Raw genomic sequence first — 26,947 nt, forward strand, 5'->3', positions numbered from 1 at the left:
ACTCACCTACAGAGTGCTCCTTGAGGGTACTGGGGTAGACGCCCCAAGGTCATGACCTCTGAGGATGGATGCAGGACTGAAGGCCCGGCCGAGAGCGAGTGAGTGGCGTCTGTGACTTGCGTATCCACTCCTCAAAGTGACTTCCAAGTTCCATGACGGTTAGTGTGGATGGAGAGAAGAGTAGCTAAAAATTGGAGCAGCAGATCCTGATTTGGGCCACCGTCGTTCGTGACACAAAGACAGTCAGGCTGATGCAGTGTTTTTCACCATGATTTTCTCATCTGTCAAGCAGGGTGACAATCTCATCGGGCAATTGGGAAAGCTGAGAGGAAATGAAACAGTGGCCAGCATATAGTTGCCTCAATAAAGTTTAACCACTGACACTTCACAGTCACCCACCTAAGACTAAATGTCTACGTTGGCAGAACTGTTATGCAGCTGGTCTGCTCCCCATTGGTGTTTTGGGGTGGTTTTGTTTTTGTTTGTTTTGGGGCCACACCTAGCGAGCTTACTCCTGGCTCTGCACTCAGGGATCACTTCTGGTGGGGCTGAAGGGACCATTTGGGGGTTCGGGGATCAAACCCCAGTTGGTCACGTGCAAGGCGAGCACCCTCCCCGCTGTACGGTAACTGGTAAATTCTTGCTTTAAAATATGTAACTAGGAGCCGGCGTGATTTGGGGTATTTTACAGGCTGCTGAGGACAGAAACGTGAGAATCACCCAGGCCTGAAGGCCCTGAGAGGCCCAGGCTGCATACTCAGTGTCAGGGATGTTGGGTGTGGATTGGTCACTGAAGACAAATCTCAGAAGATTCTCATACTCCGATATAGAAAACACTGGAGCAAGGGCCAGAGACGAGTCTAGGGGTAAGGTGCTGGTCTTGCACATGGCCGACCACCCTCCATCTCTCATACCTCCAACCCTGAGCACCACCAGGGTTGAGCAGAACAGAGCGGGTTGAGGGGCGGTAGGATCCCTTTGGGGACAAAGCTGCTCTTGCCACGAAGGGCCTTCCTTTCCCCGACCGCCATTCCCACCTCCACCCCTTGAGTCTCTGCACCAAGGCCACTGTCCCTCTGGGCCTGGCTCAGGACGTCAAGGCCTTTGGTCCCACCCATGGTGCCTGCTGAGGCAGCCCCTGACCCCTGATGCCTGAGGCGTTGGCAGCACCAGCCCCAGCCAGGGAAGGGGGTGTTCACCCCATTCTACCAATGAGCAGCCAGGACACATGAACTTCGTGTCTAAGGTCAGGGGACAGTCACGGCAGAGCCCAGCTGAGCCCAGGGTTCGTGGTCCCAAGTGCAGAGGTTTCGCTACTTCTCGTGTCCCTGGACTGAAGGGGTGGGCCGCCTCCCTGCCCAGGCGCCCTGGTCTTAGATGTGTAAAATCAGCGCGTGTTGGCTCGCAACTAATGCGTGAGTTTGTTTTCCTGTACAAAGGATGCCCTTTCCTCTCTTATCACTGCTGTGCGGCGAGCCAGGCCCTCCAGGAAGATGCACCACGATTATCCTGCAGCTTCTTGTAAGAGTGGCTAAGAATAGCTCCCATTTATTGAGCTGTGACATAATGCCAGGGACTCTTACTAAGTGCTTCGCAATGATTGGCCATCTCCGCCTTCCCAGGCCTGGGAGCAAGGAGGTGAGGAGACAGGCTCCTTCTTTCATGGGGCACTGTGCCACCCTGGGAAGCTACCCCTCTTCCCCAGAGGAACCACCCAGCACAAGAACTGAGAGCTTAGATTTCAGATGCTCCAAGAAGGGGCAATGACAGAGCTCCATGGGATAGGAAGTAGGCAAGGAAAGACTAAAAGAAAGAGTCCCAGAGAAACGTTCCCCAGAATGGGGCCGGGCCGGGCCCTGAATCTGCACCCAGCCGTACCCCGATAGACCCAGATGCGGGAGAGACTTCCCAGGCACCCTGCCCCTCCCAGGCCCTTCCCCTCCCACCCTGCATGTCCTAATCCCGATGCAGTGCTCACCCATCTTCCTAGCAGAAAAGAATATAAAGAGATGGTTTCCAACACTTCCCAGGAGCAGAGGACACTTAAGGATCCATTAAGAAAAGGGTCTGCTGGGGCTGGAGCAGTAGCACAGCAGGTGGGGCGTTTGCCTTGCACGCAGCTGACCTGGGTTCAATCCCCGGCATCCCAGATGGTCTCCTGAGCACTGCCAGGAGTAATTTCTGAGAGCAGAACCAGAAGTAACCCCTGTGCATTGCCGGTTGTGACCCAAAAAGAAAAAAAAAAAGAAAGAAAGGGTCTACTTGGAGCCAGAGCTATAGCGATAGTACAGTAGATAGGGCGTTTGTTTGCCTTGTATGCAGCTGACCCGGATTCGATTCCCAGCATCCCATATGGTTCCCCAAGCACCGCTAAGAGTAATTCCTGAGTGCAGAACCAGGAGTAACCCCTGAGCATCGCTGGGTGACCCAAAAAGAAAAAAGAAAAGGGGCTACTTAAGGGACCCTGTGTCCCAGCTCCCTGCCTTTCTTTCTTTCTCTCATTTTTGTTTTTTAGTTTTTGGGCCACACCCAGGCATGCTCGGGGGTCATTCTTGGCTCCTCATTCACCATGTGGGATGCTGGGGATTGAACCTGGGTCTGCCACATGTTAAGTGCCCTCCCCGCTGTGCTACCGCTCCAAGCCCTAAACTGCCTTTCTTCCCTCAGGTAAATTTTCTGCTGACTCTGGTCATCTGGCCTCTGATCCTCTCTCTCAAGACCCGAGGGCCCTGTAGATGCGTCTCCCCCACCAAATTCCTGCCGGACACACAGACCCTTGTGGTATAGTTGCAGTGACGCTGGTGCCTGTGACACTTAGTGCTGATCCATCTCAAAAGGCATCAGGCCCGGAGCACAGGACAGCGGAGAAGGTGCTGGTCTTGCACGCGGCCGACCACGGTTCAGACCCCAGAACCACATACAGTCCCCCCCAGCACCGCCAGGAGTGATCCCTGAGCACAGAGTCAGGAGTAAGTCCTGAGCACTGATGGGTGTGGCCTCCAAACCAATACAAATCGGAGGGTGGCAGAAACCTGGCCCTGTGCCAGCTTTTGATCAGAGCCGAGGCAGGGCAGTGTATGGGTGCCTCCTGCCTTACAGGCTGGGGGATCCGTCCTCTCCTCCCCTGCAAACCCAGAGCCTCCGCTGGCAAGTGGGGTGAACGGCACAGGAGCGCCTGCTCCGTTTAAAGATTCTCAGGTTTGGGACTGGAAAGATAGCACAGCAGGTAAGGCGTTTGCCTTGCACGCGGCCGAGCCGGGTTTGATTCCTAGCATCCCATGTGGTCCCCTGAGCACTGCCAGGAGTGGCTCCTGAGTGCAAAGCCAGGAGTAACCCCTGTGCATCGCCGGGTGTGACCCAAAAAGCAAAAATAAATAAAAATAAATAAAAATTCTCAGGTTCTCTTGTTTGTGTAGAGAGGCTCTCCAGCAGTGCTCCACCCTGCAGTGCTCAGGAGTTCATGCAGTGTCAGAGACCTAACCCTGGGCCCCGTGTGTGCCTGGCACACGCTCCAGTCCCGTGAGCGCTCTCGCCCACTTAGGTTTCCATTGTTGTTGCATGAAAACAAAATGGGGATGGGGCTGGAGCAATAGCACGGTAGGCAGGGCATTTGCCTTGCACGCAGCTGACCTGGATTCGATACCCAGCATCCCATATGGTCCCCCGAGCACCGCCAGGAGTAATTCCTGAGTGCAGAACCAGGAGGAACCCCTGAGCATCACTGGGTGTGACCCAAAAAGCAAAAAAGTAAAAAGCAACGAAGATAAAATGGGGGCCAGAGAGGTAGGACAGAGGGGAAAGCGCTCGCTCATCTTGCATGTGACTGACCCGGGTTTGATCCCCCAATGGTCCTCTGAGCCCTGCCTTGAGTGATCATGAGCACAGAGCCAGGAGTCAGCCCGGAGACAGCCGGATGTGGCACAAAAAAACAACCAAAAGCCACAGCCACCTCCATCCCCCAATGCAGAACCCCACCTCGTGGCCCCAACACCGGCCCTTCCTGGGTAGCCGGTCAGGATCCCCTCTGGACACGTTGGCTTATTTACAAACGCCAGCACACAGCGGCCGCACCCCCTCCTGGGCAGACGGGTGCAGTCGCTGATCTCCGGGAAGCAGACGCGGCCCAGGGACTATCTTATCTGACCACAGGGTCACCTCGCCAGGCCCGGAAATGCACCCCAAGGGAGCACCCCCACTTAGCCTTGTCACCTCCCCCCCCATGGAGCAAACCTAGAGGGGTGCATGGGCTCCTCCCATTCCGGGGTGGGTGCTTGGCGGCTCTGGGGCAGCTGCAGAACTGGGGCTTCAGGGCCGTAGAGATAAGATGACAGAGTGGGAAAGCCGTTTGCTCCGCAGGCATCTCACCCGGGTTTAATGCCCGGAAGGATGGAGGAATTCCCCAGCCCCTGCAAGGGACCCCTGAGCAGAGCCAGTAGCCAGAGACAGAGAGACAGACAGACAAAGAGACAGAAAAAGAGAGAGAGACAGAGACAGACAGAGACAGACAGAGACAGACAGAGAGACAGAGACAGACAGAGAGAAAAAGGAGACAAGAGACGGAAAGACAGAGAGACAGAAACAGACACAGGGAGAGACAGACAGAGAGAGACAGAGAAGATAGAGAGAAAAGAGAGAGACAGAGACAGAGACAGACAGGGAGACAGACAGAGAAAAAGAGAGAGACAGAGACAGAAAGACGGAGACAAAGTGAGAGAGAGAGAGAGAGAGAGAGAGAGAGAGAGAGACCTGGGCTTTGCAAGGAAAGAGGGCAGGGGCAGGGGCTCCTGCTCTTCCCCCTTGAGTGGAGGGGAGGGGCCCGCTGGGGAGGGATCCAGGATGTGTCCCAGGCTGCCCCAAAGCAGTAGGGGACAGACCCAGAGCGGCCTGGCCAGTTGGGCATGGGCACAGCTTGAACTGCCTTGAGCACAGCCCTGGACCAGCCTGTGCCCTGGAGTAGCCCTGCAGGGACGGCAGAGAGGACCCAGGACAGGCGGCTTCCCCCTCTGCACCCCACCTCTGCCAGAACAAGGGTCCCATCTGCTGGGCCACCTCCCTCCCCACCAGCTCCCAAATGGCCCCATGGCGCCTTCTGCTGGGCAGAGCTCAGGGCCACTTCCTGGCCCCGAGCACCCTTCCCTGCCCTGTCATCTGCCGGGACACAGCTGCCCTCAAGGGCCAGGTCCACGGGGAAGCGGGCGGGCGAGTTCTGGTGTGAAATCTGGGTTCCAGCCTTGCCCCCGCTGACCCCTGCTGTCCGACCTTGTCCTAGAAGCACTATCCCCTCCACCCCCCGGCTGTGAGACTGAGCACGGGTCTGGCGGGGTCCACCTTCCGCTGCCCTGGTCTGCGCCCACCTCGCTGAGTCCTCGACCGCTGTTGGTGTGCACAGGGACAACAGGGATCATGAGCATGGACCTTCAGAGCTCCGCCGCCCCGCCTGGGGCCTGGCACCCTCCGGCTCTCTCCTGGGCCCGGCACCCTCCCGCTCCGCCTTCCTGCCGCTCCCTCCTGGCTTCTCTGGCAGGGCAGGCACCAACCCGTGGCCCCATCTGCAGCTGTTTTTGTAGCACACCCAGCAGTGCTCAGAGCTCAATCCTGCCTCTGCTCTCAGGGGTCACACCTGCCGGGCCCAGGGGTCCCTGGGGGGTGCTGGGAATCACACCTGGCTTGGTTATGTGCAAGACGGACGTCCTACCTGCTCTCCTAGCGCTCCAGCCCACCCATACTCCCCCCAGGTTTGGTTGTTTTATTTAACTTGGGGGAATTTTAGGCCCCACCTGTGGAGCTCAGGGGTCATTCTTGGGGTCGAGGGAGGGGGAGCATGCACTACCAGGTACAAAACAGGGTCTGCTGCATGTGAGGCCTGACCCCCTGCACTATCTCTTAGGCATCTGCAACACCTGTTTTTGGTTTTTGGGGGGCCACGCCGGGGATCAAACCTGAGTTGGCCCTACTCAAAGCAAACACCCTCCGCGCTGTACTAAACACTTGTTTTGCTGGTTTGGGGGGGAGGGGCTTGGGGCCACACTGGCAATGCTCGGGGCTTACGCCCGACCCTGGGCTCAGGGAGTGCCAGGATTCAAACTGGAGCCAGTCATGGGCAACGGATGTCTCAGCCCTGTACCCACCCCAGCCTCTGCGGGGTATTTTCCTTTCATTTGTCCACCACGCAAGACCCCAAGCAGGCTCCTTAGCTCTGGACCACCCACCACCCGAGTGCCAGCCCTCCCCCATTGCCTGGAGCACCTGGTGACCGTGCCCGTGACCCGCTGTCCCGGTCATCTGTTTGCACCCGTCTCCCCTGCAGGCCCGTGTGCACCTGAGGGAAGGGGCCTTGTCCCTGGGGCCTCCAGCAGTCACCCGGCTCAGGGTGGACCTCACAGCTGCCCCAAGGCTTCTGCTGATGAACGAAATCAGTCCCCTGGAGGTGGGGCAGTAGTATAGTGGGGAGTGGGGAGGGTGTTTGCCTTGCATGCGACCCAGGTTCGAGCACCACCAGGAGTGGTTCTTCTTTTCTTTTTTTTTCTTTTTGGGTCACACCCGACAATGCTCAGGGATTACTCCTGGCTCTGCACTCAGGAATTACTCCTGGCGGTGCTCAGGGGACCCTATGGGATGCTGGGAATCGAACCCGGGTCAACCACGTGCAAGGCAAATGCCCTACCCACTGTGTGATTCTCGAGTGCAAAGCCAGGAGGAACCCCTGAGCATCGCTGGGTGTGACCCAAAAAGCAAAAAATAAAACCACAAAAACCAGCGTCCCTCTCCCGAAACCCGAGGATCTGCCAACAGTGGCTCCCTGGGGCACCTCCAGCCTTTCCATTACCTCAGCTCTCAGCATCCCCCAGTCCGGTTCATGAAAGAAGCATTCATGTGCCATACACAAGCACTGACACAAGCAGTCTCCCAGCACACACAGACTCACACTCTGCCCTGTGCGCGCGCGCGCACACACACACACACACACAGTCCCGTGTTCCCTCTCCCTCCTGCACCCACATACAAGGACAAACTCAATGCGTGTGCATACACATACATTCCTGCACACATGTGCACACACACTCACACAAATACCCACCTGTGTGCATTCTCCCACCTGCACAAATGTGTGTATATATGTGTACAGACATGCATATACACATATACATGTATGTATGTGCATGCTCACACATTGCCCACCTATGCACACGCATGCATCTGTGTGTGCCCATACCGACAGTACCCCCCCCCCCACACACACACATACACACTTGCTCTTGCATGAACCTCTGGGCCATAGAGCGAGGCAGCCAAGGGCAGCAGCTGCAGCCCACTCACCTTTGGGGCTCTGGGAAGGTGACTGGGCTGGTGGCACACAGGTGGCCCATGGAAAATTCGCGCTAGAGCTTGCAGAGCTATGCAGGGAGACTATAAAGATCTCGTTAAGGATTTATCAGCTATTGGAACAAAATTACCCTCCATAAAGAAGATATTCTTTTTTTTTGGGGGGGGGTCACATCCAGCGATGCCCAGGGGCTACTCCTGGCTCTGTACTCAGGAACTACCCCTGGCAGTGCTCAGGGGACCATATGGGATGCTGGGAATCAAATCCGGGTTGGCCGCGTGCAAGGCAAACGCCCTACCCGCTGTGCTATTGCTCCAGCCCGAGAAGATATTCTTAAACTAAGTTATTTGTTGGAGAGACAGTCCAGTGGATATGATGCTTTCCTGCACACACTGACCCAGGTTTGATCCCCAGCACCCCATGTGGTCCCTAGAGCCCCCACATGGAATGGTCCCTGAGCGCAGAGCCAGGATAAGCCTTGAGACCCATGGATGTCGCCCCAAACCCAAACCTAATCAGCCAAGTTCACCTATCCACACTGTTTTCCTGTGATCCCTGGAAAGTTTAATGTCGCTCATGGACTCCAGGAGCTTCCTCCGAAATGAAGTGACCGGGCTCCCCAGCTCAGGGAACTGCAGGGCCCTTCTTTTTCCAGGAGGTGGAGCTCCTTGCTGCTTTATTCTAGAAGGGTCTGGAAAGTTCTTGGGGAAACTGTACTATGATAGATGTTAAACACCAAACAAGAGTGTGTGTGTGTGTGTGCGTGTGTGTTTGTGTGTGCGTGCGCGCGCACGCGCACGTTGGTCTGGCAAAAGCCAGACATCCAAAGGGCTGAGCACACCTTAGCATTTGGGCAAACTGGGGTCCATCCCTGGCACCAGCGGGTCCCCTGAGCATGAAAGCACCCCCAGGCACTGAGCCAGGAGTAACCCCTGGACACTTCCAAGACAAATGAGGGTGGGGACTGACCCCACACAGCCTTCTGGAGAGGAGCCCCCACGGGACTCAGACTCCTCCTGAGGAAAGAGCCAGTCCCTCGGGGATTGATGCCCTCTGGGAGAAACAGGATGCCACACGGGAGATGCATGGGGGTCCGCTGAGGTGCTGGGATTAGAGTGGATCAGACACTGGGGCAAGCCCTGGCCCAAAAGCCAAACAAATGAAAAAGTTAATAGAAAACAAAAGATTGGGCTCTCCTAGACAAAGCCTCTGTTTGTTTGTCTTGTTTTGCCTTTTTTTTTTTTTGGCTTTTTGGGTTGCACCTGGCAATGTTCAGGGCTCATGCCTGACTCTGTACTCAGGAATCACTTGGGGGATCAGATGGGATGCCAGGATCGAACCAGGGGCAGCCACACACAAGGCAAATACAACTCTCCCCGCTGTGCTATGACTCTGGCCCATAAAGTCTCTTTTTTCTTTTCCTTTTTGGGTCACACCCGGCGATGCCCAGGGGTTACTCCTGGCTCTGCACTCAAGAATTACTCCTGGTGGTGCTCAGGGGACCATATGGGATGCCGGGGATCAAACCCTGGTCAGCTGCATGCAAGGCAAATGCCCTACCCGCTGTGCTATCACTCCGGCCCCTTAAAGCCTCTTAATAAAACTGTGCCATTAGGGCCGAGGGACAGACTCAAAAGACTGGAGTAAGCACTTGTCTGAAGGAGACGCAGCTTGAACCCCCAGCACCGCCAGAAGCAACCCCTTGAGCACTGAGCCCTGAGACCTGCCTGGTATGAGGCAAAAACAACAAAAAGAAGAATCAGGGGCCAGTGAGAGAGAGAGAGAGCAAGAGAGCAATTGTCAGGGAAGGCTCTTGCCCCACATGTGGCTGACCCAGGTTTAATCCTCAGCACCCCATATGCTCCCCTGAGCACAGAGCCAGGAGTCAGCCCTGAGCACTGCAGGGTGTCACCAAAAACACAAAAATCCCAAACAAAGCTTCCACCCTAAGGCTCTGCCCGGCCCTCCCTGCATCAGGCCAGGCGCTGGAACTGCAGCCGTGAAGTGAAGGGCTGGACCAAAGTCTGGAAGGAGGGAGAACAGGCGGGGGTGGGGGGGTTCCTGCTCCCTGCAAGCTGGTTCAGAAGACCCTGCATGGCACCAAGGGGGGCCCAGACAGTCCCGAAAGCATGCTTGTGCATCACAAGCCCTAGAGGTGGGGGCTGAGGCCCCCGTGCCCTCTTGGGGAAGGGCCCAAGTGCATCAGCCTCTCCCGCCGCTGCTGGCCGCCGCTCCATTTGCTGGAGAAAACTGTGCCTGGGCTCAGCTTGACCAGCCCCTGAGACCATGTGTGTGAGTGTCTGGGCCCCAGGGCAGGGCAGAACGGAGGGGGCAGGGGTGTCACTCCTCGGGGTGCCCTGGAGCACAGGGTTTCCAAACTCTTTCCCCTTGACCCCTCCCCGCCCATGAATCCTCCCCCTCAATCCTGTGGGGGACCCCCAGCGGGTAGGCAGCTACATCCTGCCTCTTCGAAAGAAAGGAGAGGGCCGTTGCCCCCCACGTGGCTGTGGGTCCAGAGACTGAGCCTACAGTGCCCCACCTTGGGACTGGCCACCAGGAGGCGCCAGAGAGCCACAGGGCAGAGGAAGGCCTTTTCAGGATCCCCCCAGCTAAGGTCCCGGGCACATCTCCTCCCCTCCAGGGCTGGAAGGCCAAGCCTGAGCTCTTCGGTTTATTTATTTATTTATTTATTTTGCTTTTTGGGTCACACCCAGCGATGCACAGAGGTTACTCCTGGCTCTGCACTCAGGAATCACCCCTGGCAGTGCTCAGGGGACCATATGGGATGCTGGGAATCGAACCCGGGTTGGCTGATGCAAGGCAAAACGCCCTACCGCTGTGCTATTGCTCCAGCCCCTGAGCTCTTCTGTTTAGTCCAGAGAGGAAGGTGGGAATTTGTTTATGTGGTCCTGGGATGAGGTGAATTTGGGCTCTGCTGAGTGCCCCCCCCCCCCCGGGGCCTGGGGGAAGGCAGCTGGGGAGACGGGTGTGGGGGGGTTGAGGTGGGGCCTGGAGGGCATCAGGAGAACTCAAGAGGGGCCGCTAAAGGGGGGCGAGGGGCGTCGTGTCCTGAGGCTGGGTCACCCCTTGCATTTCCAGCCTGTATCCATTCTATCCCCCAGCGCGACCCCCAGTGCCCCCAAGTCCTTCCCTGGCCTCCATTCTCCTGATTCCTTTGTCGCTATGGTGGGGGGCCAGCCATGGCAGTGCTGGGGGGCTATGCTGGCTCTGTTAGAGATCACTCCTGGCAGGGCTAGGGGGCACCTGGGAGGTGCCAGGTTTGAGCTGGGGTCAGCGGGTGCAGGGTAAGGACCTGACCCCCCAGGCTCACTCTGGGCCTCAGACAGACACTCGCTGAACTCAGCCCATGGTGCAGACGTGGAGCGGTTGGAGACTGACCACTTGGCAGAACAGGACAGTGTGAGGGCTAAGATGGGCCTCAGACTCACCCACCACACTTCCCTGGGGTACCCACACTCCAGGTCAGAGTCCCCGAGAGCCTGGCCAGCACCTCTTAAAGCCGGGTCCACTCGCCGGGGCCTGCGACCCCCGTCCTGAGCCGCTAACACTGAGAGGGGTGGGCACAGAGGAGCCCTAGCTGCTCAGAGCCCTCCCCGGGTCTCAGGGCAAGGGTCTGAGTCCTGGTGCCCCCACATGAGCGAGCAGAACCCAGCAGCCCTGCTGGAGGCGATTCCTGGTACGGTGAGTGGTTTCTAGCCACCCCAGAGCCAAAACAAAGGGCTGCGAACCCCCTCACCCGGCAGTGCTCAGGGAAGACTCTGACTCTGTGTTCAGGGATCATTCCTGGTGGGGTTTGAAGGATCATATGGAATGCCAGCCATCAAAGCCAGGTCAGTATGTGCACTATTGCTCTGGTCCTGTGAAGGAGGATTCTCTTTTTTGCGGGGGGAGGGGGGCACACCTGGCAGTGCTCAGGAGACCATATGGGATGCTGGGGATTGAACTCAGTTTGGGCCACGTGCCAGGCAAACACCCGACCTACTCGCTGTACTACTATCTCTGGCCCCGGGACTTTTTTTTTGCAAGAGTTTTTTTTGCATCACTGTGAGTTGGACCCTTACAAAGCTATTTATGATTAGGTTTCAGTCTTACAGTGCTCCAACACTTGTCCCTCCCCCAGTGTACAGTTCCCAGCACCAGTGTCCCCAATTTCCCTCCCATCAACCCCTCTCTAGCCTGCTTCTATGACAGGCACTTTTCTTCTGTCTCTGTCTGTCTGTCTGTCTCTCTCCTTTTGGGCATTGTCGTCTGCAGTAAGGGCCAGAGAGCACAGCAGGTAGGGTGTTTGCCTTGCACGAGGCCGACCTGGGTTCGATTCCTCCATCCCTCTCAGAGAGCCCGGCAAGCTACCATGAATATCCCATCCACACAGCAGAGCCTGACAAGCTCTTCCTGGCCTATCCGATATGTCAAAAACAGTAACAAGTGTCACAATGGAGACGTTACTGGCGACCACTCGAGCAAATCGAACAACAGGAGGACAGTGCTACAGTCTGCAATAAGATACTGAAAGGTGGGGTTAGAGTGATAGCACAGCGGGTAGGGCATTTGCCTTGCATGCGGCCGACACTGGTTTGATCCCCAGCATCCCATACGGTCCCCTGAGCATCACCAGGGGTAATTCCTGAGTGCAGAGCCAGGAGTAACCCCTGTGCATCGCCAGGTGTGACCCCCCCCCAAAAAAAAAGCAGGCAAAAAAAAAAAGGTTAAAAAAAAAGATACTGAAAGTTAGTGTGTATATCTCTTTACCTACTTTTAACACCTGATTCTTGTCCTGCGTGATCATTCCCAGCTATTATTGTCATCCTGGTCCCTTCTGTTTTACCCACCCTCTGCCCCACACCCACTCGTGACTGGTTCCAACCATTGACCAGTCCTCCTAGCCCCGGCTTTCCCTGGCCTTCAATACTAGTCTTCTACTATATATTTTTTTATATCCCACAAATGAATGCAGTCATTCCATATCTATCCCCCTTCCTCCTGACTCATTGCACTCAGCATGACCCTCTCCTTGTCCACCCACTTATAGGATGGACCTGGCTGCTGTGGCCATGATCTGCTCCGCCGGGTGGCCGACGGATGGCCAGGATGGAGGATGTGATGGGGGAGGGGGCTGGGGGTTCACGGCTCTCCTCAGGTCACTTGGGGGGGGCTCTGGGTAGGGTTTACACCCCACCGCACAGACCCCCCGAACCCCCCTGCCTGTCTTAGGCGTGGGCCCTACTCTCAGCTGTGCAGGGAGACTGAGGCCGCGTGCGAGGCAGCAGGAGCGCCGTGGAGAAGTGACATGGCCCCCTGGACACCTGGCACAGTCTCTCCGGCTCCCGCGACTTGCTGAGGCCCCGGGGGGCAGGCTGACCTTGGGGAACCTCATTCTGGAACCTTCTCTGTAAGACGGGCTGGTCCTCACGGGTGGGCTGAGGGGCCCGCAGACAGGCCTGTCGTGAGATGCTCCCAGCTCAGAGCTTTAGTGAGGCAGGGGGACACGACCCTTGGGGGGCTTCCCCGGAGGCTCAGTGCCTGCCCTAGCCAGGGAGCGGGCACAGAGGGGGATTAGAGCCGGACTCCAGGCGATTAGCCTGCTCAGCCCCAAACCCCAGCCCACCCCTGGCCGTGTAATCCCCTCCTGGCCTGGAGCGCTTGGCCTCAGCCAGCAGGCCCAGCATGGAGCCCGCTCCAGGGCCGGGCAGAGGATCAGAACTGAGTCGGTCACGTGCCCAGTGACGCCCAGAACCTCCCAATCCTCCCAATCGAGTGACCTGCACTGCAGTGGGCACCAGGGGTCTTCCTCCCATCCCGGTAAGTGGGACTCAGCCTTCAGGGACGGGGCCTCTGGGTGGCAGCAATGGGGGGGGGGCAGGTGAAAGGGGGTGAGCAAGGAGAAGTAGAAAAGGAGCAAGACGGGCCAGAGCAATAGAACAGCAGGGAGGGCGTTTGCCTTGCATGTGTCTGGACGGACTTGGTTCCCGGCATCCCATATGGTTGCCCCCAGCACTGCCAGGAGTGATTCCTGAGTGCAGAGCCAGGAGGAACCCCTGAGCATCGCTGGGTGTGACTCCCTCTCTCCCCGCGAAAAAAAAATGGGGTAGGACTGGGTTAATTTTGTTATCTTGCGCCACAGCTAGTGGTGCTCAGGGCTGACTCTGAGCTCAGGAATCCTTCCTGGTGGGGTTCAAGACCCACATGGCTTGCTGGGAATTGAGCCCAGCTGGCCAAGCGCAGAACCAGCTCCCACTGCAGGATCTCTCTGGCCTTCTAGGTGCTTTTGGAGGTGGGTGTGTGTGGTGTTGTTTTTTTTTGTTTGTTTGGGTTTGGAGCCACACCCAGCTGCACTTGGGCTTATTCCTGGCTCTGCACTCAGGGATCACTCCTGGCTGTGGGGGGCCCTATAGGATGCCGGGATCTAACCAGGGTTGGTCACATGCAAGGCAAGTGCCTTCCCTATTGTATTATCCCTCCAGCCCGCCCCTCCAGGTTTTTTTTTTTTTTAAGTAGGGAGTGTCTCCCCTAAGAACTGCAAACCAGAGTTGGGACCAACTCTGGGGGCCTGAGCACATGCTTGGCATTCAACGCCGCAGGTTCAATCCTGGCATCGTGGGGTGCCAGGGAAGACCAAAAGGGGCACAGGGTGAGGCCAGCGACCTGCAATAAGCCAGGGGCAGGCGATGCCCCCCACCTGCCCCCACCTGAGAGTGCAGGCAGGCTAAGGGCATTGGGGCCTCAGGGAGGCAGGCGCCTTGTGGGTCGCTGTGGTCCTGCAGCTCCTCTGGGAATGTGCCCCTGTCCCCCCTCCAGCCTCACAAACACCTAAAAGCGAATCTGGTAGTACAAGGGGCGGGAGCGCCAGTTCAGCGGGGAGGGCATTTGCCTGGCATCTGGCCAATCTGGGTTCAATCGCGAGCATCCCGTCTGAGCCCCTGAGCCAGGAGTAATTCCTAAGAGCAGAGCCAGGGGCGACCCCTGAACAACACAACAAAAATTTGGTCGGACAAAAAAACAGCCAGGCTCAATGCCTGGGGCACCCCATACGGTCCCCGAGCCCCATCAGGACTGGCCCCGGAGCGCAGAGCCAGGAGGAAGCCCGAGCACTGCTGGGTGTGGCCCCCAAATAAAACAAAAATAATCTGCGCCAGAGAGGTAGTCCAGCAGTGAGGCGCTTGTCTTGTAGGTAGCTGACTTGGGTCCGACCCCGACTCTGGCACCCCATGTGGTCCTTTGAGCACCGCCTTGTCTGCTCCCCAAACCACACTCGCCTTGCGTCTGTGAGGCCCTGGGTTCGATCCCCAGTGCCAGTGCCGTGCGTGCACGCGTGCGCGCGCGCGCGCGCGCACACACACACACACACACAGAGGCAGTGGGGTTTCCCTGCCTCCGCCCTCCAGCCGGATCCCCGCACACAGGTCCTGGGCCCCCTCGGTGGCTCCTGAGGCCAGGATGTCAATGCCCGGGACTGCTTTGGAGTTCCCGAGCCCCCAGCGGCGCCACACGCTCCCCGCCAGCGAATTTCGCTGCCTCACACCCCAGGATGCTGCCTGCGTGTTCGAGATCGAGCAGGAAGGTGGGCACACCTAACTCCCGCTGAGCGGCCAGAGCCTTGCAGTGGGCACGGGCATGCGTGCAGGGGCACGGGAGGGAAAGCCGGGGGCGGGGGGGACAGGCACCCCTGCTTTCCGGGCTGGGTGGTCTCCCAGGTGGTCTGCCTGTGACAGCCGGTGGATCCGTGGCACGTGTCTGTGGTACGGTGACCACAGAACCACCCCCTGCAGCTTTTGTCTCCGTCTCGGGCCTGTGCCCCTTGGACCCAGACACCATTCGCCACTTCCTCACCCTGTGTCCGGAGCTGTCCCTCGGCTGGTTCCAGGAGGGCTGCCTCGTGGCCTTTATCATCGGCTCGCTGTGGGACGAGGAGAGGCTCACGCAGGTGAGGCAGCTGCCCTGCCCCGGGAAGGCCATGGAGGGAGAGCTCCAGCCCTGGGACCCATCAACGCAGAGACACACTGGGACCTCTCCCAAGGCGGGAGAACTGTGTAGTGCCTGGGCCGAGAGAGCACGACGGAGAGGGCGCTGGCCTTGCACGCAGGTGACCCGGATTCAGTTCCTGGCACCACTTACGGTCCCCTAAACTCCCTTACAAATGATTTTTCTGAGCACAGAGCCAGGAGTCCCGGGCATCACCCGGTGTGGGGAGGAGATGGTGCAGGAGTTAGGGCCCGCCTCTAGCCCCCTCTGGCCTTCCCAGCACTGATGGGTGTGAGCCTGGTGGTCCCCAGCGCTCCGCGGGCACGCTGCTTGGCTGGAAGTCTGCAGGGGTGAGCCCGCCCCGAGTCCTCTTGGGAGGATCCCCTAAGATCACAGTGCTTGTGGGTCTCTGGGGCACTGGGGCTCCCACGGGCGGGGACACCCACCGGCAGCTCTGAGTGACAACGCGCCCTCTGCCCCCAGGAGTCGCTGACCGCGCACCGGCCGGGGGGCCGCACCGCCCACCTGCACGTTCTGGCTGTGCGCCGCACCTTCCGCCAGCAGGGCAAGGGCCCCGCGCTGCTCTGGCGCTACCTGCAGCACCTGGGCGGCCTGGCCGTGCGCCGCGCCGCGCTCATGTGCCAGGCGCCCCTCGTGCCCTTCTACGAGCGCTGCGGCTTCCGCCGCCTGGGCCCCTGCGCCGCGGCTGCCGGCGCGCTGGCCTTCACCGAGCTCGGGTGCTCGCTGCGCGGCCACGCGTCCGTGCGCAGGAACAGCGGCTGCTGAGCCGCCTCGGCCTGGCCGCGGTCGGATCCTGTATTCCGGGGCCCCAACACCCTGGCCTGGAACTTCAGTGGGAGGGGGCGGGGACCTGGGCATCTCCGTGGGCCCCCTTCCCGCCCTCCCTGCAATCAAGAGCGAGTCGGCCCCAGGGGCATCTGCTCACCCAGCCGCCCCCCACTCGCCCCCTGTCCGCAAACAGACTACCCGAGACTCCCCAGAGGGTGATGGGAGCCTAGTTCGGAGGGGGAAGGACCCCAACCCTGGCTCGGCTAGGCACTCCGAGAACCCAGGGGTCTAAGGATTGGCCTCGGGAGAACCCTAACCTGGATCCAGCCCAACCAAATCCCCTGAAATTCACTACCCACCCCCCAGTAGAGGCCCAGCCTTCACTCACCTGTACCTCCAGTAGAGGCCCAGCCTTCTTCACCTACATAGCCTCAGGTCCAACGATGCTTTGAAAAAGTATCTTTTAATACATTTGAGACATTATCCATACAAAGTTAGCTTTACTTTAAAAAAAAAAAGTAGGTGATCATAGAAATATATATATTTAAAAAAAAAGGGCCTCCCTTTTTTACCCCTGGACATGATGTGGGGATCCCCATGCCCACCTGGGCTGAATGAGGTTGAGGTGGGGGTTGGCTGGCCCTGCAGTCAGGGCAAACACTGACGGGAGAGGAGGTCAGGGCAGCCTCCGTCCACCAGGTACAGGGAAAGCCGTGCCTATGGCCTGGCTGGCTCACTCCCAGCCACAACCAGGGCTACGGCCATGGCCACAGAGGCCAGCTGCCCGACGGGCACCTACACAGGCCACTGGCAAATGCAGAGCCCCACGGGCAGAGAGGAAAGGCAGGTCAGGAGGGGGAGCTGGGCTGGAAGCCCCCCATCCCCACGCTCGTGGGAAAGGACACAGCAGTAGCAGCAGCCCGGGGACCCTGACCAGGAAGAAAGTGCCCCAGGGGGCGTCCCGATACAGACAGGAAGTCCAGGTCTGGCTGCCCAGCCAGGTAGATATTCCTGAGCCTGGGCCCACCGGCAGTCAGGAGTGAAGGTGCGAGGCTGGACACAGCTTCCGGCTCTGGGCGGGACCTTCCGGTAGGGGCGGGGTCTTTTGATGGGCGGGACCTTCCGGTAGGGGCGGGGGCTTTTGATGGGCGGGACCTTCTGGTAGGGGCGGGGCCTTTTGATGGGCGGGACCTTCCGATGGGGCGGGGCCTTCGGCTCTGAGTGGTTCTTCTGGGTCGGGGCGGCTCAGTGCAGCGCCTGGTCCAGCTCGTACTTCTCGCAGAAGCGGCTGGTGAAGGGGAAGCAGGTGAGGTGCTCGATCCAGGGCCAGTTGATGGGGTAGACGTAGAGCCAGATCACGAGCGAGGCGAAGAGGCCGGCGAAGACCAGCAGGGACACCAGGATGAGGGCCCGCTTGCGGTACTTGTCGCTGGTGCCGAAGGTGATGTAGGGCAGGAAGGCGAAGGCCAGCAGCAGGCCGCTGAGGAAGCCGAAGATGTGGGCGATGTTGTCGATCCAGGGCAGCAGGCCGCAGATGAAGAGGAAGAGCATGATGGCCGACAGGTTCAGGAAGGCCTTCCAGGGTCGCTCCAGCAGCTGCCAGCTCTGGAAGAGCTCCACGAAGAGGCAGGCGAGCAGGCCGAACTGGGAGCCGGCCGGGCCCACCTGCAGGGGCACAGGGGCAGGTGCTGCCAGGCTGCGCTGGTCGCGAGGAATGGGGGCCATCCTCCCCGAAGCCCCCCCAAGCCAGCTTGGTGCCAGCCAACCAGCTCACGAAACTGGCTCGTGTCGGCCCCTGAGCTAACGTATGTCTGCAGGCTGGTGTGGACCCGGGGCCTCGAATCTGCTGCCTGCACTGGCCCACTGGGCTTGGCCTGTATCTCTGGTGCAGGCAGTGATATGCTCACAAAAAAACAACGCTCAGATGCCAGGGCAATAGCACAGTGGGTAGGGTGCTTGCCAGGCACCAGTGAACTCTGGTTTGATCCTCGGCATCCCATATGGTCCCGAGTGCTGCCAGGAGTAAGCCCTGAGCACTGCTGGGTGCGGCCCAAGAAACAAACACCCAGAGCTGAGTGAGGGGGCCAGGCGGCTAGTTCAATGAGGGATGCAAGGCATCCAGGAATCCAGTCCCCAGCACCAGCTGTTCCCCAGGCACTGATGGGGTTGCCTAGGTGGCCCCCAATCTTGTTGAGATGAATCACAAAATGGTCTGACCCTGTCGCTAAGAGTTGCCAGGAGAGGCGCCCTGAGGCCCAGGAGCCAAAGCAAAGAGAGTGAGGCACAGGGTGCGGGTGGGGACAGGAAAATCTCCCTCAAGACATCTGGGCACATTTCAGGAGGACCCCCACTCCTTGCCCTGGTACAAAGAGACAGATCTGGAAGCCCTCAGACTGCCTGTGGGGCCAGCCCGGGGCCATGAGCTGCAGCCACATGTCCAGACCTACCTCTGCCCGGTACGGGAGGAAGATGGCGCTGGCCAGGTTGCCCGTGATGCCGCTGAGCACGAAGATGATGGAGATGCGGTGCCAGCCAGCCAGCTTCTCCAGGTCCCGCAGGATGGTCATTTGGAAGACCACGGACACCAGGCAGTGCACCACGCTGGCAGAGACATGGCGTTCGCCTTTCCCCTGGGCCTGCCCCCTGCCGGGGGTGTGCCAGGCTGTGCCCAGTGCCAGGGCAGGCGGGACTCTCACCAGGCCTGGCTGGGGGTGCACCAGGTTGGGGGCAGGCGGGCCTCTTACCCAGCATGAAGGAACAGCGACAGCCAGAGGCGGTAGAACTGGTCCGGGACCTCGGGGTTGAGGAAGGGCAGCAGGCCGCAGACCTTGTCCAGGCAGTGCACCTGGGGGATGGGGACAGTTGGGCCCCTACTGGCAAAGGGAGCGGGTGCGGATGGGGCACAGAGGCCCTCGCCAACTCACCTGGGAGCAGAGCGTGGCTTCCTCATGGAAGTAGCCGTGCATGAATTCGCAGTACTCGCGCGTGGTGATCTCACAGCTGCGGGTGGCAGGCAGGGGGTACATCAGGACCCCGAGCCCTGCCCACTGTCCTGCTCATCCCTGGGGCGGGGGGGGGGGGACTCGGGGCTCACCTGCCCTTGGTGCCGATGCAGCAGGGGCGGCCGCGGATCTGGCAGTCCATGTGTAGGAAACCCGACTTGTTACTGCGGGCCTGCTCCGTGCAGATCTGTGCAAGACGGGGGCTGCAGCCAGGCACTCTGCCTGCCCCCCCACAGCCCCACGTATTCCCTCACCCTGACACGCTCACACACACAGACTCCACACCCCCAGCACACCCGAAACACTCCCTCACTCTGACACACTCACAGAGACTCCACACACTTCCCCGACACACCCACTCACCCCAACACGCTCACACATCACACATGTGCGCGCGCGCGCGCGCGCACACACACACACACACACACACACATTCCCCCAACACGCCCTGATATACTCACACCAACACATCCTGATACAGATACACCCACCCCAACATACCACAATACACTCACCCAGTACAGATACCCTCATCTCAACACACTCCAACAGCCGTCCTGTACACTCAACCCCACATACTCTCCTGACACCACCACACACAGTTACCCTGATGCTCACTGACACTCTCAGATACACTCACCCCGACACCCTCGACACTCACCCCAACACCCTCAGACACATCCTGACATCCTCACACCCTCAGACATACTCACCTCGACACCCTGACACACCCCAACACCCTCAGACACCCCGACACCCTCACTCACCCCGACACCCTCAGACACTCACCGGCCACTTGGTGATGTCATCAGGCCAGATGTGGGCCCCGCTGGAGGCCGGCTCCTCACAGGTTCTGGAAAACATCAGGAGACAGAGAAGGGGGTGCCCCTCCCTCCCACCTGCTGCCCCCACCCGCCACCCTGCAGGAGGGCCTCAGCCCCTGCCCACCTGGGGTCCTGCTGGCACACGGCCCCTGAGGTCCGCCTTGGGCCCCGGTCAGACTTGTCCATGGGTGGCCCAGTGTCATCCTGCCACTTGACAAAAGTGGCCAGAGTCTCCTGCAGAACCAGGGGGGCTGGTCACAGCTAGAACACAGCTCACTGAGGGGCCAGGGGCCACCAAACACACCCTCAGACACACTCACAGGTTCTTCTGGACCCTGGCTAAGCAGCCAGACACCCTAGTCTGGGGGCCTCTGGGTCCGGGCTGGGGTGTGGGTGTGGGAGGGCGGGTTGGGGCAGAGAAGGAGGAATGGGTGAGGCTGGGGAGCTGGGCAAGTGGGTGTAGTAGATGAGGTGGGGCCTAGTCTGAAGGGTGGGGCTGGAGGCGGGGCCTCGTCTGAGGGGCGGGGCCTGCAAGGTGGGCACAAGCCCCCCAGGAGGCAGCGCACCGAGCAGTCTTGGCGCTGGGTCTGGATGCAGCCCGAACGGTCGTTCTGCACGCAGCAGCCCGACTCCCTCTCCTGCTCCTGCTCCCGCCGGACCAGCTGCTCGATCTGCCGGTCCTTCCGGATGCAGGGCGAGAATTTGGCTCCCAGGTGGATGAGGTCAATCTAGGCGAGAAGAGCAGGCTCAGGGACAGTCCCCCTCTCTGCCCGAGAGGCAGCGGACCAGGGCTTTGTGCTCACCGAGCTAGGGCCGATCCAGAAGTTCTCCTGCTGGATGTACTTCACGCTCTCATACACGCCTTTGTTCCTGAGCACCTGGGGCCGAGACAGGAAGGGGTCCCGGTCCCTGGCTAGAACCCAGGAAGGAGCTGACGGGAAAGCTGGGTGCCCTCTCCCTTGGGCCTGGCTGTTGCTGGAAGAGGGAGTCCCCTGTCCCCACCCTGCACCCTGTACTTGTGGGTGTGTGGGGAGCCCCCTGGCCTTACCAGCTGGGAGGTCACATGCTGGGCAAAGCCGACGGGTGCCACCCCATATGTGCACATCACCAGCAGCGTGACGATGATGTGCACGAAGGTCAGCCAGTAGGTGAAGTAGGGCCTGTGGACATGGTCGGGTCAGTGGGTCCGGCTTCCCACTGGCTGCCCGAGTCTCATCTTGCCTCTGGCTCCTGGGGTGAGGGAGCCGCAGCTGCCCGAGGGCCTCGAGACACGTTTCCCCAGTGGCGACACTCTGAGGTCTCCCTGCATTCTGCCCCAGGGTGTTTTCTTGGGGCCACTGGCACCCCTTTTATTTCAGGGAGCTGTTTGGGCTACTCCAGGGTGTTCAGGGGCTACTCCGGCAGTGCTCAGGGACCATCTTGGTGCCAAGGGTCAAACTGGGGTCTGCTCCACCCCTCATTACACTTCGTCCTTGGGGTCCAGCCAACCGAACCACTGTGAGACTCGGCCCCCAAGACTCTAGCTCCGATCCTTTCCCGGCGACCCCTCACCCCGGTTGCAGCCCTGCTCCAGGGCCCGAGTGACGACCCCTAACTTCTGTGGGTAAGCGACTGTCTGGAAACCAGGCTGAGACCCCAGGACCGCAGAAAGGGGAGGAGGAAGGGGGCACCAGAGAACCCTTCCCCAGGGTTGAGTGTTTCAGGGGTGGAAGGGCTGTGTATGTGCAGGGAAGATTATGTGTGTGTGCGGGTAGGGAGCTGTGTGTGCATGCCTGGGGGGCTGTGAGTGTAGGAGTGTGTGCTTCTGTGTCCGCAAGCATGGATAGGTGAGGTGTGGTGCATGGAAGCAAGTGTGCATGTGAGCGTGGATGAGGCAGGCCTGCATGCGTGCCTGCGTGAATAAGGGTATGTCCTGCGTGCATGCATACATGTGTGTGGGGGAGAAGAGGTATGCATGCATGCATGCATGTGTGGATGGGGCATGGCCCGCGTGCATGTCTGCTGTATGGGGCGTGGCCCGCGTGTGTGCTGGATGGGGCACGGCCTGCGTGCATGCGTGTGTGTATGGATGGGGGAGGCCTGCATGCATGCATGCATGGATGGGGCGTGGCCTGCATACGTGCTTGCTGGATGGGCCGTGGCCCGCGTGCGTGCTGGATGAGGCATGGCCTGCATGCATGCGTGCGTGGCTGGGAGGCTCACCGGTGACTGTCGAAGCTCTCGAGCTGCCGCTGCACGGTGCTGCTGATGCTGCGGCGGTAGGAGCGGTTCAGCCAGCCGCCCACCACACCCAGGCCGTAGTGCCGCCGCTTGCGGGCGAAGGCGAAGTACTTGACCCGGGCGGCCAGGCGCTTGCCGCGGCGGGCAGCGGGGATGGCGGCTCGGCCGGACTCCTTCCTGGGGATGGGGCGGGGCGCTCAGCCGGATGCCCCCCTGGGGTATCCCACACACCCTGGGAGGGGGACAGGGCACTGCCCCCCACCTGACCCCAGAACTCACAGGGGGACCTGCACGCCGTCGGGGGTCAGCGGGGGAGCCGAGCGCGGGACAGCCCGGAAGTAGCTGGCCGAGAGTGGGGGGGACTCAAACACGTCGTCAGGCATGGAGCTCATTTCCTCCTGCGGAGGGGGACAGCAGGCAGCCTGAGCCCACGAGGCGGGCCCGGGCGCGGATGGGACGCAGGTGGCCCCGAGCAGAAAGGGCTGGGCTGTGCGGAAGGCGTATCCCCTCCCACCCCGTGTCCCCACCCCCACGCACCCGTCCCACCCCACGTTCCCACCCCCACGCACCCAGACCCAGCCCGACAACCCCCCCAGCTGCGGGCAGAACCGTGAGGCAGCCCCTCCTGGCCCACACTTGCCTTGCTGAAGAAGGAGGAGTCGAAGGTATCCGCCCCGTCGACCGCGTCCTCCTCCAGGAAGCTGGGGTAGGCAAAGCTGCGCTTGACCGCTGGGCACCGCTGGCTAGCGGCCTCCAGCACCGAGCGTCCCTGCGAGAGGCAAGGAGGCCAGAGCCCGTCGGGCACCCCCACGCCTCAGGCCCGCATCAGCGGGGTGCACGTGGGTCCCAGCCAGGCAGTGTCCTCCCGCCTGGCTGGAAGCCGCAGGGGCCCCCACGCTGGTCTCCTGAATAGCACCCCCAGATCTCGCCCAATCGCTGACTCACACCCACCCCATCTCACTGCCTGCTGCTCCCTACTCTGGCCGTTCCCCCCAGGCTGCGAATGTGGCTTCTTGCTGTCCCTTACTGTTCCCTGCGGCGTCCTGCTGCCCCGCCTGGAGAAGCAGCTTCCTCCTGCCTTGTGGGGGCCTTTCTGCCAGCGCCTTCCTGAGACCTGCTCCTCTCCTGGCCAGGCCCTGCTTGGAGCCCCCAAAGGGGACCCACCAGGCCCTGCCCTGCCCCCCCGCCGAGCCCCCAGCATCCCCAGGCTCTGCCCAGGGCGCCTCACCTTGAGCAGGGCGGCCGCGGCCTGCAGGCTCATGTGGGCCACCGACAGTCTCTTGCGCCGGGGCAGGTGTCCAGAGCGCACGCTGGTGAAGGAGGTGAGCGACAGCACCCCAGGTGTGGGTGGCGCGTGGGGCCGGTCCACCTCGTCAGGGTGGCGGAAGGCCCGGCCCCGGGCCAGCGGGTCCACAATCTGGGTGGACAGGCAAGTGGTGAGCAGGGCATGGCGGGGGGGACTGCGGGGGACTCGCCACCACCGTACCCTCCTCCATGCACCCACCTTGGGCAGCTTGCAGGGCCGGGGCGACTCGGTGCCCTGGAAGGACAGCGCCTCCTGGCTGGGCAGCTCCAGGTCCCGCTGGCATGAGGCCTTGAGGCGCCCATAGCGCACGCTGCAGTGGTGCAGGCTGCGGCGCTGCCAGTGCTGGCGCCGCCACTCGCCATCGCCACTCACCCCGAACCACTGCGCCGTGCCCCTGCGAAGGTGAGGGGATGGGAGGGAGAGGGGAAGGGATGGGGGAGGGGGAGGGACAGGGAAGGGGTTGTGAGGGGATGGTGTGTGTGGGGGGGTGGACAGGGCCGGTGTCGGTGTGGATGGGGACAGAGTGGGGCGCTGGAACCCGGGGATCAGCGGGCAGCAGTGGAGCTGAGCCGGTGGGCTTTGGGGAATGCCTGGAGGGACCCCTGAACCCCCCCCCCACCATCCACACTGATGTCTCATGCGGAAGTCTTGACACCCAACCTTACTCGGCAGTCAGAGCCCCTCCCCGTGCACGTCCACTGGGACATGGGGGCCCAGGGGTGCCTGGGTGCAGCGGCCTCAGAGCAGGGGTGCTGGGGGCCTGGAGGGTCCAGGGAGCTCGCGAGGGTGGGAGGGTCCCAGGGATGAGGGGGCCTGGGCGGAGATGCTGGGGTGAGGATGCCCGGGCAGGGAGTCTGGGTGGGCGTGGGGTGCCGGAGGGGGGTGCCGGGCGGGGGTGCTGGGCGCGGCTCACTTGCGGATGCTCTGGGACAGCGAGGCCTGGCGCTTCAGGCCCGGCCGCTTGTCCTGGCTGTCCTGCCATGGCCGGGGCTCCTGCAGGCTGACGCTCTTCAGGTAGGCGGGATTCCTGGGCCTCTGGGGGAGGGGCGGAAGGTGGGTCCCGGCAGGTGTCTGAGGCGGCTCCCCGGGGGTGCCCCTGACCCTTTTGCGGCTGAGGTGCAGGTTTCAGAATGTTCCAGACCGGGGTGAGTGGGCAGCAACAACAGTGCTCCCTCTGTCTGAGCCTACAGACCCCCGCCCCCGGCTCCCAGCCCCGGTCAATGAGCCCTTTAGGGAGCCCGGCGGGGGCTGGGCGGGGGACAGGGCCGGCCTCTGTCACGGTCCCAGTGGGAGGACAGGGCTGGGGGACCCTGTGGCGTGGCGGCTTGGGGCCCACCTGCAGCAGTGTGAGCGTGCTGGTCTGCTCGCTGGGGGCCAGGGGCTCGGGTGGGGGGATGGTGATGGACAAGTTGGGGGGCTTCCGGCTCTGCAGGCGGCTGCTGGACGCACAGACGCCGTCGCCATTCTTGTCACCGGAGGCCATGGCAGGCAGGAGGCTGGGCAGCTGCAAGGGCTGAGACACGGAAGCCTGGCCAGGGTGGGCCGCAGCTGGCGGACCTGCACCGCGTCGGCTCAGACCTAATGCTGGGAGGGCGGGTGCCACCGGACAGCAGGGGCCCTGGGCTTGCGTACGGCCAACCCAGGTTCCATCCCCGGCAATACAAAGGCTCCCCGGAGCCCTACCACGAGTGAGCCCTGAGCACAGAGCCGGGAGTCAGCCCTGAGCACAGAGCCAGGAGTCAGCCCTGAGTACAAAGCCAGGGGTAATCCCTGAGCATAGAGCTGAGAGTGAACCCTGAGCACAGAGCCAGGAGTGATCCCTGAGCACAGAGCCAGGAGTCATCCCTGAGCACAGAGCCAGGAGTCATCCCTGAGCACAGAGCCGGGAGTGAACCCTGAGCACTGAGCCAAGAGTGAGCCCTGAGCACAGAGCCAGCGGCAAACCCTAAGCACAGCTGGGTGTGGCCCAAAGTGAAAGAACAAGACAGTGATCAGTTCAGATGGGAGGCCCAGCAGTTGGGATGGGTGAGGGTCCGGCCCGCGCGCCTGCTTCCCCTTTCTCAGGCAATGAACCAACCCCTGGCAGCACTTTCCTCATTAAGAGGAAAAAACGGTTCCATCTTGGGGAAGAAAGGAGGTTCTGGGCACTCATCTGCGGGACGCTGTGGCTGCGGGTTCTCCTGCAAAACCATCTCCAGGGGTCGAAACTGAGAGTGGGCAGGGCCGTGTGGTCACTGGCCCGTGTCCACACCCACAGACCTAGACACCCAGGTCCCAGGGAGCAGCTCTGGCCAGCTCCATACAGCAGGAATCCCACTGCCCACCCCCACGTCAGGCTCCTTCTGCAGCCCCCTTCTGTCCCGGGACCCGGACGGTGAACTTGCGGCCATTTCCTCTTCCGACTTCCTCAGCCTGCTTCTCACCCATGTTCCCAGACCCAGGGACTCCTTCCCCCTCGGGCCCGGCAAGCGGGCACTGTCTCGGGGTCGGGAATAGGCCACCAAGCACTGCCACCCACCCCTCCACGTGTGTCAGGCCCCTCCATCCAGCTCCTGCACTGGTGGCCCTGATGACACCCCAGGACTGGCTCCCGGTCCCCATGATGCAAAGGGGCCCCCAGTGACCCTCAACAGCTGCCCCAGGGTGTGGCCATGCCTGAGGCCAGCCCTGGACCACTGGGTGGGCGGCCCCTCTGGCTCCCAGGACGGGAGCTGCCGCCATCCGACCCGGCCCCGCAAAGCACCACCCCCTCTCTCGACCCTGTTCCGGGATGCACCCTGAACCCCGTCAGCACTTACTGTAGATGTGAGCCTGGCACTGTTCAGGGGGTTCTTAGGGGGTCTTCAGAGCATGTCCGGTGCCTCCCTCCGGACAGACCTCTGGCATTAGGCCTCTACTGGCACAGCAGGTGGATGGTGAGTCAGTACGGAAGGACAGACGGACATGCTCCCGCGCCCAGCCTGGCCACAGCCTAGAGAGAGGGAAGGACGCTGTGGCAGGCCTGCGGGCTTGGGGCTTCCTCTTCCAGACCTATTTTCTCATCTGTAGTTTGGGTTTCCTCTTAAAAAAAAAAATTGTTTGGGCAGCATTTTTGGGTCACGCAGGACTTGTTCCTGGTTCTGCGCTCAGGGATCACTCCTGGCAGGGCTTGGGGGACTCTATGGGATTCTGGTAATCAAACCTGGGTCGGCTGTGTGTAAGGCAAGTCCTCTACCCGCTGTACTATCGCTTTGCCCCTTTCCTTTTTTTTTTTTAATTTGTGCCCACACCCAGCCATGTTCCAGGCTCACTCCTGGCTCTGCACTCAGGAATTACTCCTGGTGTCGCTTAGGGGACCATATGGGATGCCGAGGATCGAACCTGGGTCAGCAAGGCAAACGTACGTGGAAGGTTCCCCGCCCCCCTGAAGTACACTGATGGTGGGGGGAGGGGGATGAGTCCAGGCTTTAGCCCAGGGTTAAAGAAAAAAAAAAAAAAAACGAAAAACACCAGATCCAAATAT

At 60.7% G+C, this 26,947-nt stretch overlaps 3 protein-coding genes across 3 annotated transcripts in view; 1 reads left to right on the forward strand and 2 right to left on the reverse strand.

Annotated features, from left to right (window-relative positions):
- The first annotated feature begins 14,779 nt into the window (after window positions 1–14,779).
- Window positions 14,780–16,090, forward strand: AANAT (aralkylamine N-acetyltransferase). Its single transcript, XM_056115358.1, has 3 exons — window positions 14,780–14,903; window positions 15,112–15,266; window positions 15,788–16,090. The coding sequence occupies exons 1-3, from the start codon at window positions 14,780–14,782 to the stop codon at window positions 16,088–16,090; spliced, it is 582 nt and encodes a 193-aa protein (XP_055971333.1).
- Window positions 16,091–17,290: 1,200 nt separating this feature from the next.
- RHBDF2 (rhomboid 5 homolog 2) lies at window positions 17,291–26,374 on the reverse strand. The gene is made up of 18 exons (XM_056115663.1): window positions 26,244–26,374; window positions 24,782–24,958; window positions 24,359–24,480; window positions 23,644–23,839; window positions 23,368–23,556; window positions 22,780–22,908; window positions 22,419–22,537; window positions 22,122–22,316; window positions 20,968–21,079; window positions 20,723–20,797; window positions 20,486–20,647; window positions 20,044–20,153; window positions 19,885–19,948; window positions 19,188–19,282; window positions 19,018–19,093; window positions 18,838–18,938; window positions 18,541–18,694; window positions 17,291–17,758 (listed from the first exon to the last, which is right to left on the reverse strand). The coding sequence occupies exons 2-18, from the start codon at window positions 24,926–24,928 to the stop codon at window positions 17,339–17,341; spliced, it is 2,466 nt and encodes an 821-aa protein (XP_055971638.1). The 5' UTR covers window positions 24,929–24,958; window positions 26,244–26,374; the 3' UTR covers window positions 17,291–17,338.
- The window catches only part of JMJD6 (jumonji domain containing 6, arginine demethylase and lysine hydroxylase), a 151,015-nt gene continuing 146,130 nt past the window's right edge, over window positions 22,063–26,947 (reverse strand). The window contains exon 7 of the mRNA XM_056115654.1: window positions 22,063–22,072. The gene's annotated coding sequence lies outside the window, so the exon portion shown is untranslated. The remainder of the gene's footprint in view (window positions 22,073–26,947) is intronic.

Source organism: Sorex fumeus, unplaced genomic scaffold, assembly GCF_029834395.1.
Source record: "Sorex fumeus unplaced genomic scaffold, SorFum_2.1 ptg000029l, whole genome shotgun sequence".
Taxonomy (NCBI): Eukaryota; Metazoa; Chordata; class Mammalia; order Eulipotyphla; family Soricidae; genus Sorex; species Sorex fumeus.